At 49.2% G+C, this 15,374-nt stretch overlaps 1 protein-coding gene across 9 annotated transcripts in view; it reads right to left on the bottom strand.

Moving 5' to 3' along the window:
* The window catches only part of Katnip (katanin interacting protein), a 193,377-nt gene that overhangs the window by 31,810 nt on the left and 146,193 nt on the right, over positions 1–15,374 (bottom strand). For all 9 annotated transcript variants that reach the window (XM_063226709.1, XM_063226710.1, XM_013141984.2 and 6 more), the window contains one exon: positions 1,854–2,733. In XM_063226709.1, the coding sequence (XP_063082779.1) occupies positions 1,854–2,733 (880 nt within the window). The remainder of the gene's footprint in view (positions 1–1,853; positions 2,734–15,374) is intronic.

Below are 15,374 nucleotides of genomic sequence, written 5' to 3'. Positions count from 1 at the left end.
AGTTGAGTTTATAAAAACTGACTGCGCCACTACGAGGTATGAACTAACTGCTAATAAAGGGAAGTGGCAAAGTACATAGTGAGATATACAGTGCTTGGGTTTATTCTTATGAGTCACTCCTTAGCCATTGCTGATGGGACAAGGAGTTGACACTGGACCCAACTAGACCAATCAGTTGCTTCTCTGAGACTCTGGGATTGGCTGCTGTAGCCACAGCTGGGACAGGGTTATCAGAGGGCTGAGGCCAAAGGCTGCCTATAAATAAAACAAAGAAAGCTAACTGCAGGAGGAAAGGCAGGCTTGCTGGCCAGAGGGACTAAAGGTGGGCCCAGAAGTCCAGGAGGGACAGGAGGGAGCTCTGCAAGTTCCTGACACCTTTCTGGTTCCTTGTTTCTGTTCCATTTCATGAACAGCTGCCTTTAGGGTGAGGAGCTCTGTGAGCATGCTCCAAATAGCACCCCTCTACTGCTCACGTCGGCTGATAGGACTTCACCTGTAGCCACCTGACCCTGGGCAAGGGTACCTCTGAAATGCAGATGTCATCACTACGTGATGCTCTGCTGGCCTAGCAGTCTCTGTAAGGCTGTCTCACAGTGCTGATGTCATCACAGTCCCAGGGCACTGGGAAGGGCTGGGCCTGAGTGCTTTCCCCCGAGGCTGTGGGCTATAGGACTTAGCCCTAGCTAATATGTAATTTAAAATTTCTAAGCAACTTTCTTTTTTAGCATGATCGGCTTAACAAGCATTACATCTGAAAGGCTCAGTGCTTAAGGTGTCATTGAGCCAAGGAATGAAATGCTTGGAAGGATATTACTGTGAGACAGTCTTCTAAACTTGGGCAAGTTAGAATTTTACCTGTCACCCAGGAACTCCCAGAGGCTCTGGCACAACTGTTTACAAGGATGTTCGGAATGACCTGACTCTCCTGGGGCAGGGTGACAGCCTGACAGCCACTGTAACAGGGCACCTTAACAGGTAACCTGAAGCGTGGATGTTGCAGCTGGTTGGCCTAAATACACATCTAACTGCAGCCTTCCCTGGCTATGTGACCTCAGGAAAAGCTGCGTCAACCTCTTATTTTCTTTTCCGTACAATGGAGTTCTGCAAATCTGAGCACAAGGTATCCCACTTTTGGATGAGGTGCTTGGACAGGTCCTGACTAACTGCAAACAGGTCAAATCCAGCTGCTACACACCTTCTGACACTGTTCCTTCTACCCTGCAGAGGATTCATCATGAGCCAGGAGCCTGTCCTCAAAAAGATGTTTCTTTTTGTCCACCCTCTTCTCTGGCCTCATGCACAGTCTTACTGTAAATTCTCAGCAGAAATCTGTAAGGAGCCAGAGTGGACCCACAGGGAGCACTTCTGAATCCTAACTGACAGGTCAGGAGTCTGCCAGATACTGATAGAGTAGATGAGATTTGATTAATTAAAAAACACAAGCATTGGCTTTGCCTATTGATATATTGGCAAAAGGTAGGATCAGAGTGCAGGTAGGAAAGGAGGAAGGGGAGGGAAGAAGAGGAGGGAGGAATACAGAGGAGAGAGAGGAGAGGAAGAAGGGGAAGAAGTAGGGGGAGGATGGAGGAAGAAGAAGGGAGAAGTAGGAACAGGAAGAGAGCAGCAGTAACATCTGCTGGACACTTCTATGGGCCAAGTTCTGGGCCGAGCATTGTGCCTATGTGCTCCCATCTGATTCTTCTAGAATATGTATGGGCATAATCAGTGTCCTCTTACAGGTAAGCGAACTGAAATCTGAATCAAAATAAACCTTTCCTCCTGAAAGGAGTTCTGACACACAATAGAAAGTGGACCAGCACAATTCCCAAGTCAGACTGCTGCCTGGAGCTTACCTCTGCTGATAGGCTGGTCATCACCATGACTACCACCGACAGCCTCCTTCTTCAGGGCCCTCCTCCCACTAGCAGGGCGCTCTCTGCTGCGGGGCTGATTAAAGAAGTCTAAGTCATCACCACAGACTTTGGGGGCTACCCTTTGGGGTCTCTCCCCAGTGATGACATTCCAGCTGGCCCTCCGTCCTTGCTCTTGCCAGGGGCTTTTGTCCTTGGCCTCAGGCTCTCCAGGACTCCCAAGAATGGCATCATCAGATGAGAGCCTCCCTTTGCAGTCCACTGGCTCCTCAGGACCAAGCCAGAGGGGCTTTGGCTTCTTTCCCCCTTGTTTCCTGTCCCTCCCTGTTGTAGAGGGCTGTAACCAGCATGGGGTTTTCCTTGGTGGTTCAGAGATTTTCCTGCCAGTGAGGTCTTCCAGCTGTTGGATCAGAGATAGCTGCATGTCCAGAGGAGGGTGTGTCCCCAGCAGGGAGGAGGGAAGGGCACTGGGCCCGTCACCCATTGTGGCTGGCTCTGCCAGCAATCTTAAATCCTCCTCTAACTTGGACAAACGATCTTTCACACAATTAGTAGAATTCATCTTTTTGCCAAGTAAATTTCCTTGTGAAGAAACCTTCATATCCACTGCAGTTTCAGCTGGCCGTGAGCAACTAAGACTAGGCTCCTTGTCCCCATCTGTGCCAGCCACTGCAAGAACATCTCTGCTTTCTTCTGCATGGGCACGCAGGGCATTCTCAGGTCTCTCGTTGCTCTCCTTCTTCGGGGCAATTGGGATGCTGTGATCCGCTGGGCCTTCCCCGCCTCCTTTGTCTAACACGCCATCAAAGATGAGGTTTTTGTTGACATAAAGCTTCACATTCTTGGCACCAATGTCAAGATCCTGGAAACACAAAATTTAACAAAATGAGGATGTGTGGCATCAGGCGGATGTATCAAATTTGGAAGGAGAAGATACCAGCACAGAAAAACACGCAAATGCTAGGAATGTGAGCCTTCTAAAATGTTGGCCCTGGGGATGTTAAAAAAGACTCCATCTCCTGTCTGTGCCATGTGCATTTATCCCTTATAAAATCAAAGGACTTTCACAAAGAGATGGCCTCAGTCACTGCCTCCGTCATCCGGACCTCCTGTTGGGACATTTGTTCTGACTGGGCTCCCTGCTTTCTGGCTCTTGCTGCTTCAACCTCAGCTTCATGTTGCCACCTGAGGTAACTCTCTCCAGGAGCAAATCTGCCTTTCCTTTGTGAATCCATCATAGGTTTTCATCACTAACTATAGCAACATTTTAAAAAAGCATGGCTCCTCAGCCAGGCGTGTCAGAAAAGCCTGAGGCACATAAATTGCAGACTGCAGGCTGCATGAGAGTCTCACTTGGATGTCTTGAGAGCAATCTGAGCCGAGAACCCAGCACAGGTAACTGATGTGGCAGATGTTTAGAAGAGGAAGTATGGAGAGTAAGACAGGGCAAGAGAAACCGCCCAGAAGGGTTTGAGCTAAAGTGGGCAACTGGGGCTGTTTCCTGCGGGGTCCTCCAAGGAAGCCACAGCACGGACCTCCTGATCTCTCTCCAAAGGCCGTGAGGGTGGACGTTTTATCCATGCACGGCTGCCTCTGTGCACACGTCAGTTCCCATGACAGGCAGTGTAGCAGGCAGTTGAGGCTCAGCTCTGTCACCAAACCAGGGATCACACAGCTGAGGGGTTGTGGGGTGTGTGCCAAGGCCATGGCCTCAGTGGTGACTTCAAGGAATCTATGAACTCCTAACGCGTTTTCCAGATAATGCCTTTGCACAAAGGATGGAGAATGCACGTGAGGAGTTCCAAACCACTCAGCAAGTCACACCGTGATCTTCACAAAGCGCCCCTGCCTTGTTTTCCTGTCTCCTTTTCCCCCAGCACACATGTGCCTGTGTCATGCAGCTGTTCCACACTTCACTGTTCACGCCTGAAACAAGATCACAAGCCTTCTCCTGCTGCTTGCCCACCAGTCTCTGTCTCTTCCCCGAAGACTCCTCTTTCCCAGCTCTATCAGGAATATCACCCATCTGCACCGGCCACATTTACTGTGTAACTAACTTGGTGAGTTCTAACATGTGCATATGCCATTCAGCCAGGGGACTATCTCTACACTCAACACAATGGACACGTTCCCAAATTTCCTTCCTACCCTATGGTGGCCCCTCCACTCTACCACACACATGCCATCACTATTGATAATCCATATTTTCTAGATTTTTTTAATATAAAAGGACTCAGAAATTCCTTTTTGCCTGGCTTCTTTTGCTCAGCATAATCACTCTGAGATTTACCTGAGTCATGTGAATCAAGTGTTTTCTTTCTTTGTATCGCTGAGGGGCACCCTATGACCTGTTCATCATCCCGGCAGTGAAATCTGGAGAAACTGTCACCGCACACCTTTCCCCTTGCTCTTGACCTTGCTCCTATTAGGCTTTGCACCAAGTTCTACATAGCAAGGGACCAATGACTAGGGCAAGGGACCATTCTTGCTTGTCAGGAATGAGTCTGACTTATACCTGCTGTTTTGTGTAATCGCTAATAGAGTCCTCCTTTCACTCTCAGAAGGCTCCTTTTGGGACAATAAATTACAGGGTCTAGCAGTCTGCCTAATGGGGGAGTCTTGGTCCGCAGGTCCTGTGGCAGCCTGGCCACTGTTTCTTCTTCACAGCCTCCATCCCTAGGCTTCCACAGCTCCATACCTGCTTGTTTTTGCTCCTGCCTTGCTGGTACCCGTCGCCCAGGCTTCTGGGTGGATGTCCTGCCACCTGGCTGGGTTAGGACCAAGTCTCCTGATTTTACTGTGCTCACTTACCACCGGGTAACACCTAAGCTGCTAAATCTCATGCAGGCCCTGATGACTCCCAATTATTTGATTCTCTAACCATGACTTCTCTACTGAACCCAGGTGACCATCTGACCTCTCTTCTTGAGTGTCTACTAAGCATCTTGACCTTGATATGCCCCAAACAATTCTTCATTAATTTTTCCCAAATCTAGTCTTCTTCCCATCCTTAACCCAGGTCTACCATTCAGCCAGTTGCCAGAAACCTAGGAGTCCTGTCAATGTCCCTAATTCATCCCATCTGTCAACATGTCCCTTGGCTCATTTTCCAAATGTGCCCCAATCTACTGCCCCAGCCCAGGCCACCAGCATGTTTCCAGAGATATGTCTACTGCCTCGTAATTGGTCTCTCCGCTTCTGCTCCACAATGTCATCTCCACCTTCCCCTGTGAAACATACCATGTTTCATTTTCTATGCAGCAGCCAGAGTCTTTTTAAAAACAGCTTCAATCAGATCATGGAAACCCCTGCTGAGAATTGGTGACTTCCACCACACTGATGAGAATCCTGGCTCCTGTTCAGCCCCGGGCCGATGTGATATGGCCCTGCCTGTCTTCTGGCCAGCTCCTGTTCACTCGTTCCTGGCCGGCTGGTCTGACCGCTGCTCCTTGATATCACTTGTACTTTTCTGAACATTGTGCACTTGTCTGGAATGTTCTGCCCTGGATACCTGCAGCCCTGATCCTTCTTGAATTTGGCAGTCCTCCCTGGCCACAGGCTCTGGAGCAGCCACCATTTCACCATTTCTCTCTGCATCCTACTGCACTGTTTCATTTCTCTTTCATCTCTGAAATGGTCTCATTCACCTGCTTTCTAATCTATGGTCTCTCCCACTTGAAGTTAAACTCCTTGACAGTAGAGATCCCACCATCTTGTCAGAGGGCCTGGTATGTTGCAGGCACTCAGCTTTGGGATAAACATGGGCATTTTCCTCCCCTGCCAGCCCTGCTCTGTAAGAGTCAATGTGACCAGAATGATGGTGGCCTGTTGGTTTCACCCCCAGGTCATTTCCCTCTTGCTTTGGCTTCTGATCTGCTATATGAGATCTGAGATGCCAACCTTATCCCCCAGCCCTTAGCCTTCCTACAAGCTAGATGAGTAAGCTCTAACTACATTTCTACACCACTGAGTTGCATAGGTTTCTGGAGCCATGTGGGATGAGAAGCTCCCAGCCTGGGTACCACTGCAGGAACTCAGCTTCAATCATCCAATTGCAGGACGGCAGGCTACTATTTGCTGGCTGTCAGAAAAGTCGATTCTCAAAGAACTCTTTTACATGTTTATACGGATGTGCTTTCTGTTTAGCAGAGGCACAGAGCAAGTCGTGCTGTGAATTAATCAGGAAATAGCTATTTGAGAAGGACAGCACGGGCAGCTTTCAATGACTAGCTCTGTGAAATTACCACCATGGAAACATCTGGTGAGACAGAAACACTCATTTAAAGAGATGGTGGGGTGGAGGGGTGGCCTTCTAGACCAGCATGGTCATGAGGTGGACATCCTAGCTTTCTTAATGAAATGCCTGGCTGTCAACATACATCCAGTTCCCTTCCATGAACAGTCTGGAGCCCCACCTGGCCTCCTGCCTTCCACCACTCAACAGCTCTCCCCAGGAAATCTGCCTGAGAGAGGATGGAGTGGGAGTGAGCGGAGGCAGGGCAGGTAGGTAGGAGAGGCATGGGCTCAGGGGGAACTGCAGGAGGAGGAAGCGGGGAGGGAGAGGAAGCTTCTGTCCTGCTTGATGGTGCTCAGACCTGAGATGTTTCCAGCATGCCGTGGGCCAAAGAAGCCACACATATTTGGCCTGAGGATTGCTAGGATGGGATCCTTGGAAAGGGACAAGTATTACTCACTTCCCTGAATACTCCAAGTTCAAATAGAACACTGCACTGCTCCATGTGGTCCTCAGGACGCCTTGCAAGGTAGGTGCCAAGTCCCTGTCTTACGCATGGAGAAACTGAGGCTGTTGCTTTTCCCAAGATCACCCAGCTGCTTTACAGCGAGCCACTCTGGCTGGCACTCCTGAGGTCTCAATGGCCACTCTTACCTGGGGTCCTGTCTTGGCCAGTGTGAGTGTGGCTATGGGCAGTGTCACCTGCCCCAGTGGAACTGAGTCCTCAGTTTTAAGATTTGGTACTGAAGGACAAACTGTCTTGTGCCTGCACACCGAGCCTTCCTCCCTGGGCAATCACAGGGGCCAGCCGTGGTCATGGCGAGTATGTGTGTATGTGCTCATCCTCTCAGACTTTGTCTACACACAGTCGCTTCTCAGCACTTGTGGGAGATTTATGCGAGGACCCCTGTGGATTCCAATGTCCTCAAATGCTCAAGCCCCTTACATAAAATTGCATACATTTCATTTGCATATAACCTACACATATCCTCCCATAGACTTTAAATCATGTCTAGATTTCTTGTAATATCTACCACAATGTAAATGCTGTATAAATAGTTGTTACAGTGTATTATTTAGGGAATAATGATAAGAAAAATGATACTCGGTGAGACATGTTTTATTTTTCTAAGTATTTTCTACCCGAGGTCAGTTGACTTTGTACATGCAGAGCCTGGAGATATGAAAAGCCAGTGTATTTATAGAGAGATCAGTGGCGTAAACATCGTTAGACCCCCCAGGGCTATCCAGGAAGCTGGATGAGAGCCACATCTACACCCTAGACGAACAGGCATGGGACTCTGCAAGGCTGCCTCCCTAAGGAAACTGTCAGGGCTGCCCTGGATAAGGGCTGTCTGTGGGGGTGAAAGGGGAAATTTCACTCCTAAAGGACCAGCCCACTTCCTCCTTGCCCGCCACCAGGGATTTACCCCCAGGCTCTCTCTCTTTTTCTTTGCCCTGGAACTCAGGTAGTCAGGCAGAATCCACCTCGTCCACTCCCTCACCCTTAGGACCATTTGTGTGTGTGTGTGTGCATGCAGCATGCACATGTGCCCTTCTGCTTTCCTTGGTATAAACACGTCTTCCCCTTGTTTGGCTGGAGTTAAAGTGACACCTTTTGCTGATGCTGCCTCAAATCTCTTCTGCAATGAGCTTGCAAAGGACATTCTGAAGCTCCTGAGGTTCAGGGCCCCTTTCCCCAACTCCATTTTTCCTCTGTCCTTCTCTGTTACAGCTCACAGGGACCGCGTTGAGTGAGGCCCTCTCTACAAAGAGCTCAAGACCAGCTGTAGATTACAGGGTTGCATACCTCAATGCAGGTGGCCCCAAAGCCATGGGGGTCAACAAGCCAGACGTGTACACTCACGAGTGCAGAAGCAAGCCCCCTTAGTTCCACTTGGTGGATACATGGCTGGAGTGTTGCCAGCTCTTCAAAAGCCAATTTCCAAATGTTGTCAAATGACTCACAAGTCTGAACACTGAAAGCCAAACAGATGAATCTACCAGGATGCACTGATGTGTGACATCTGGCTCAAGACACTGAGGAACATGCTGTGGAAGCCTGGAAGGGGTGGCTGAGACCCCATTAGGGGTGTAGGGACGGTCTGGAACCAGGATGCACTGATGTGTGACATCTGGCTCAAGACACTGAGGAACATGCTGTGGAAGCCTGGAAGGGGTGGCTGAGACCCCATTAGGGGTGTAGGGACGGTCTGGAATGGGGGAGCCATGTAGGGAGTTAGACAGAGCCTGGACTTTTGTGAATGGCAGATCTATCACAAGATGGGGTAGGCATTCTGGGCATAGAATTGACAGCAGCTAATGCATGAGAAAAGGAGAGTTTTATGGGGGCCAGCAGGAGAGGACAGTTACCTAGGTCTGAGAGTCAGATAGCCAGATGGAGAAGTCCAGGAGTGGAGAAGGGTCACCATGCAAGTATCCTGAATGAGAGGGGTGATGGGACATAAGGCTGACTATGATACTCTGTCAAGGACACAGATGGCAGCAGTGGGGACTTCTGGGCAAGGACTGGATGCTGCCAGAGCTTCCCAGGGTGAATGTGGACCCACACTGCCAGATCATCCAGTTGCCCAGGAAAAGCCAGAAATCAATTTTCATGCAAAATCTTCCAAGTTTTAAATGTCAGTGATTAATCCAAATAACTTTGGAAAGACCATGCGAACCAACTCAAGCCTGTTGTGAGCTGCATGTGATTTGGTTTTTTCCCAGGGTTTTTCCCCAGGAAGCCCCAGGAAACATGTGGCCTGGGCTATGCCATCTTAGCTTCTCTGGTTTGCTGTTGACGTCCTGGTCTCCTTTGCCTTTGCCTGGGTGAGAGCTGGCAGTGCAGATGGTGTGTCTCATCCCTGCCCAGCACAGTGCCTGGTGCAGGGCAACTGTGACATTTCTGCTGATCAGACAAAGGAGCCCAGCACATGAGTATGCAGAGGAGTGGTGGGGAGATTCCAGGGGAACTAGAGCCACAGGCAGACAGCAAGGAAGATCTGGGCTGTAGACAGTTTGGAAACAGAAACTAGTGATGCCCACAGAAGGCCCAAAGGAAGGGGAGAAGGATACAGAGTTTGGAGCAGGCACAGGGGTGGGCAGACAGGGAGTTGGAGATAGCCAGGACTGTGTTGATAGGTTGAGCTGGATACAGAGTGTTCCCAGGGAAGAACTCTGGGAAAAAAATATCTGCAGGTGCAAGATTAAAGGTAGGATCAGGAGTTAAATCCTGAGCAAGGTTAGGTTTGGGAACTAATGAATAAATCTAATAGTGTGTGACCGCTATATACTTAGAGAAAGAGAAACAGGATCTAATTTGTGTATGATTTTCCACCTTCTCTAGTGATCCTCCCCTTTTGGAGACTACTCTTCAACTGTCCATTGGGGTTCCAGTCTTCCCTCTATCTCTTCTCATGTGGATAATGTTGTTGCTGTTCAATTTGGATGGCAATCATGAACGGCAAAATGCAGCTCTTCCAGCAGTCTTGATGACACCAGGTAACGCTGAGTGCCAAAGGTGACACAGCCAGCTGCTGGCCACTGCCACCCGTCACATCCAATGCTTGTGCCAGGCAATGCAGGTTGTTGGTCTTCATTGGCTGCTGGTCTCTAGAGCTCTTTAGAGTTAATAGTTCTGAGTATTTATAGCTCTTTCCTTCGAAAACACCACTGTGTATACTACTCAAGATAAAAAAAAAAAAATCCCAAACAGATTTATAGGACTTATGGAGCCCACATTACCTGAGAATACCAAAGCTAGTCCTTATTTTACAGAGCCTGTGTGTCAGCACAGTGGGGGTCAGTACTTAGGAGAGAGTCCTCCTAGACTAAAACTCAAGCAGTGGCTAGGGAGTACTGCTTATACAGCAGCTGCAGGCCTGTTTTAGGGAGGAGCAGGACTGAAAGCTTTCTATGAATACTGAGTATGCAAATAAGAGGTCCACATCCCTTCCTTCTTAGCCACTCCAAGGTGCCCCCTCCCTTCTTCAAAAAAGCCTCAGTACCACCTAAAGTGGGAGGAGTGGGGGACGGGCACCACACTGCCTGTCTGGCCGCATTCCTGCTGCAGTGGAGAATGGTGGTTTGATTGTCAGGGAGGACACTGAAGCAAGTTGTCCCAGTCCACTGGGTAGGTGAGTAGAGCAAAAGGAGGGGAGGGAGAAAGGAGAGCTGGCCTCTAGTCAAGCCATGCCCCACCCCCCACCCCCGCGCCCCCCTCCCCCCCGGCTGGCAGAGGGGAGAACAAGAGTCAGATGCTTCTCATCTGTCTCAGTGTGGGTCCCTATCTGATGGCAGCTCAGGCCTGGCTAATGGTACCAGCTCTGGAGCTTTCCAGAAGATAAGGCTCTTTCTGTAGGGACTGCTGAAATCAACAGTGGGTCTAATCTCATCAGGTGTTGGAACCTGAGGACAAACCTGAGGCAGATTCCTGATCACATCTGAACTCCTAGATTCTGCCACCCCTGAAGGAAGCCAGTTTAGGCTCTTCTGATACATGAGCCAAAGAATTCTCAGGTTTTAACTGGGATTTCTGTCCTCTGCTATTAAGAGTCCTGGCTGGGCCACTAGCCCTACTCCTGAGCACTTCCATCAACAGACTCAGCTACTGTATCAGTCTCAGCTAAGACTGGCAGAAGGGGGTAGGGGAGCTTCCCAGTCAAGTCTGGGTTTATGACTGCCCTAAGCCAGCACCATCTGTCAAGTCCCAGTGATGGTTTCCCCCTGGTATGCCTAGCATACGGACCTCATTTCCATGCTGGGTATGCATTTGTACTTGCCTTCCTACTAGGGTTAAGCCTACCTCTGAATTCCTCCCTTGTTGGAGTCTGGACCCCTTTGGGGTCCCTCTTTCTACAACTTGAGTTCTCTGCTATCTCTGACTCAAGCAGACTTCCCTCCTCTTCTCCAGATGGATGTGGGTCTTCTTCAAACTGGAGCCCTGGGATTCTCATGATCTCATGGCTGAATCTATCCAAACATGGACTCTGCCCACAGATTTCAGCTGTTCTCTCCTTCCCCCAGGGAGCATCCTATGGTTGCCAACAATGGCTTAGACCATTGTGTGTGAAACTTTTAAAGCTTTCAATGGCACAAACAGCCCAGCCCAGCACATGTGCCATACATTCACCACCACAGGCCAAGACCAAGACCAAGACCATGAGGTCAGAATCTCTGCCTCCCATGCAGTGGGATCAGGTCCTTTTCCATGAGCTACGCTGTGGTGACATAATCAGAATTCTCAGGCCTGAAAGTGCCCAGAGCCATCAGGCCACCCTGACTGCACTATCAAACAAGGTTACACCTTTGACTTCAAAGTCATAGCCATGTTTGACCTTGGTTTACATCCTGGTCCAAGCAGATCAAGTACAAAAAATTTTTTTTGAGATAGGCATATTTAAATATACAGTGGCGATTAAGAGCAAAATAGTAATTATTGTCAGCTATCAGAGTGACACAGGTTATAACAAAACAAACATATCGACTCACTGGTTAGAGATGCACATAGAAGCATTTGTATGTGAAATGGGCCGAGAGCTGCAATCTACCTTCAAATGTTCAGGAGATGGAGGAAAAAAGAATGGCAGAATGGTGATAAAAGTTGAGAGTGGTGATGGACACATGGGTCATTATTAATCTAATCTTCAACTCTGCATTAATTTGAAACTTTCTGTCCAGAAAAGGCACTGCTGAAAATGCAAATCTTACCATGAGCTGAACGTCTCCCCACGATGCACCCCACCGCACTGAGCATCACCTTCACCAAGCCCTCAGCTTTAGCTGCCCCATGCCCACAGCCTCCTCCCCTCTTCCACTCTCCAAACAGCAGCTGAGGTGATCTTTGAGATCCTTGAGTCACATCCTGTCACCCCTGTTTGATCCCTCCAGCAACAGTGCTAATGCTGGATCTTACAGTACGCATGAAGGCCAGGAGTCATTCTGAGCATTCTATATGGGCTTGATGAACAATATTTACCCCAGTTAACAGGGTGGAACTGAGGCACAGGGATATCAAGTGACATGACTAAGGTCACAAAGATTGGCCTCTGGTGGGCTGGTGCTGATGGACAAGTTTTCTCTGACTACTCATTTCTATTGCCTGTCTCCAAATAAGACCCAAACCCTTCAGGTCCATACAACCTGGCTCCAGCTTCCTCTGGAGCCTCCCGTTAGAGTCCTTTGCACACCATGCTGCAGCCGTGGGCTCAGCTTCTGTCCTAGAGGTGACTAAGTATGTGTCTGCCTCAGGGCCTCTGCAGCTCACATACTTAGGCACCTCTAGGACAGAAGCTTCAGAGGCAGGAGCTGCAGCCATGGGCTATCAAGTGGGAAGAGCACCCCCTGCTAGGTGTAGAGCTCCTGCCTCTGAATCCCTTGTCCCCAGCAGCCCTGTTTCCTCCCCACCAGGCCAAGTGCTTACTGCTCTCCTCCACTGTCTTCAGAACACTCAGCTCTGCCTTCACTTGCGTTCACTTGCTCAGTATCCCTTCCCCAACTGAAGGGACAGGTCAGGACCTTGTCTTCATGCACCACAGTGCTTGGGAGCAAGCGCTGGGACCTACAATGCTCAACACCGACCACACATGGTTACTTAAGTTAAAATTCAAATTAATTAAAATTCAATAAATTTTAAGTTGCAGTTTCTCGGTTGCCCTGGCTATATTCCAAATTTTCAGCAGCTGTCTGTGTTTAGAAGCTGCCATGCTGGCCAGGGTGGTATTGCACATTTCTATCACAGCAAAAGGTTACGTGAACAACACTGGCCTAGGCTGTGGGATGTCACAGACGTGCTACTAGGACCTGTAGATCCATTCACTCATTCATTAATTCATTTATTCACTTGGAATTTACCATTCAGTGTATAAAATATTCTCCATGGGCCTGTCCTGCTTGATGCCTGCTGCTGTCCCACTCCTTGCTATGACCAAGCTCCAGGTAGCATCTTATAGTGTCAGTATGGGTGAAGATGGTGGTGGTATTGTGTCTGTTTTTAATGAGGCATGGTGTCCTGAGGCAGATAATCAGTAGGACTGCTAGAAAGAAAAAAATGATAGACCATGAGGCATTGATGGAAGCCCAGTTTTTGGATGGTGTGTTAGTCTGTATTCTGTTACTATGACAAAATACCTGAGGTTGGGAAAAGATATATTCAGCTTACACTTCTAGACTTTCAAGGGCACGGCACTTATCTGGCACCACCTCAGCTTTGGTGAAGTCCTCATAGTTGATGGGATCATGGCAGAATGTGTGGGAAGACACAAGGACAGAAAGAGAGGCCATACCTGATCTTTCCATAACAATTGTTCTCTCAAGAGCTAACACAAGGGCCTGGGGATATAGCTCAGCAGCACAGCACCTGCCTGGCAAGCCTGAGGTCAAGAGTTTAATCTCCAATGCCAAAACAATAACACAACAACAACTAAAACCAAAAAGAACCAACCCAGGGAGGGGGCCATGAGGACAACTTGGATCCCCTCTGAAGGCAGAGCCCCAGTGGCCTCCTATTAGACTCCACCACCTGTCAACAGTGTTTACCCCACTGAGGACCAAAATTCTAACACATGAAACCCCGGGAAACAAACCAAACCCACCTCCAACCCCCAATAGAAGGGGGTCTACTGGATCCCTCCACCCAGCAGATGCCACCTGCAGGGGAAGAGGGACCAGGAAGAACCTGAGAAAACTCAGTGGACCTCATGTCCTTCAGGCTCTGTCCCTTACCCCTTCAGGTGGGTAATGATTTCACCTGGGGAACTTTACAAGATGTGACAGACATATCATCCTGCTCTCCTAAGCCCAACTGCCTCCTTTCCTTGATAAACCAGAAGGAAGTTTCCAGATGTTTCTCAAGACGGTACTCCGCACAGCCATTGCCAATCAGAGCTGGCAAAAGAGAGGCAGTCTATCTGCCACACCAGTCAGCCCTCAGCTTCATCTACAAGGCGGAAATGCCACCACCATCCTGAGGGGATGCTGAGAATGGCATGAGATGATGCCCTCTTTTTATTGTCAGTTCCCACGCCAGGTCTGTCTTGGGTGCCCATGGGGCCTTGTGTGTGCCTGACACCTGTGCATTTGACACATGGCAGCTGTCACACGTAGACAGCTATGGGCTGCCTTCTGTGGCCTCCCAAGTCCCTCTCCTCAGAGGGGTGCACACACTCTGGGCCACTTAATGAAGGGGAAAGGAGCCCATAAATGTTAACCCGAGGATTTAACAACAGATGGCACATTTTCCAATAAAAAAAGACTCCCCCGTTCTAGTACTACCTTCTTTTCTTCCATTCTAAATAAGTCTTGGTTGGATTAGTTCCTTCATTTAACTTTTCTTCAAGGTTCTCATGCACAAAACACTATTAACAAGTCACGTCTACCGGGCCAGGGTATAGTTCCTATAAACCCTCATTTTATCTCCTCCAAAACACACAGTAATAGCCTTCTCCAGGGAATATTAAATCAGACCAACCTGCAGCTGCATTTGTTTGTGCTTTTCTGCCCCCAGTAATTTCTGGCAACAGATGGCTGTGCATTATATAAGTGGTGCTCGCAGCCCTGTAGCCCCTTCCTTTCTGCCCGAACCCCCAGGAGACCTGGGTGCTCCCACCCTGCACCCCTGAGTGCACGTGCTAGGCAAAGCCTAGGTGCTCTGTGGGGCATGGAGGACCCTGCTTTATTATTGTATTCCAGACACACAAGGAAAACAGCACAGGTTGAAAAAAGAGGCTGGCCTTGGCAAAAAGGGATGGAGCTTATCAGCCCCTAATCCAGCACATAAAATGTGCTTTTCTTGGCCTGAGATGCATGTTCAATGACAGAGCTGAGCTACAGAAAAGGGGCTGGGCAGCCAGCCCTGTCTCATTGCTTGTTCCAGAGGAAGGTGCTGCTGTTCACCTGCCAGGAAATACAGGCCAGGGATAGGAACAAGAGTATGGGGCCCTAGATGCTGGCTGTGCACCACAGCTGAGGTGTGGGGGCTGCTCCAGAGCCCTGGGCCAGCTTTTGAGCACACAGGGCCAGGCCAGCCCACGAGGTGGTGCGGCTGACCAGCCCCAGAAACTTCCTCAGAGGGCCCACTGGCTTGGATTTCTTTTTCTCGAGTTTAAATTTTAAGCATTTGTTTAAAAACACTAACAAAGCAGAAATCACAGAAAACTTTCTGTTACTCCACTGAGCTCTGTGTGTGTGTGTGTGTGTGTGTGTGTGTGTGTGTGTGTACAGAGGTGGCCTGGACTGTGTCTGCCTCACTGGCCTCCAGGTCTGCAGTT

The sequence above is a fragment of the Cavia porcellus genome, unplaced genomic scaffold (genome assembly GCF_034190915.1).
Source record: "Cavia porcellus strain 051 isolate PalLab524CR breed Dunkin Hartley unplaced genomic scaffold, mCavPor4.1 scaffold_16, whole genome shotgun sequence".
In the NCBI taxonomy this organism is placed as follows: Eukaryota; Metazoa; Chordata; class Mammalia; order Rodentia; family Caviidae; genus Cavia; species Cavia porcellus.
This window is presented reverse-complemented; position numbering and strand designations above follow the sequence as displayed.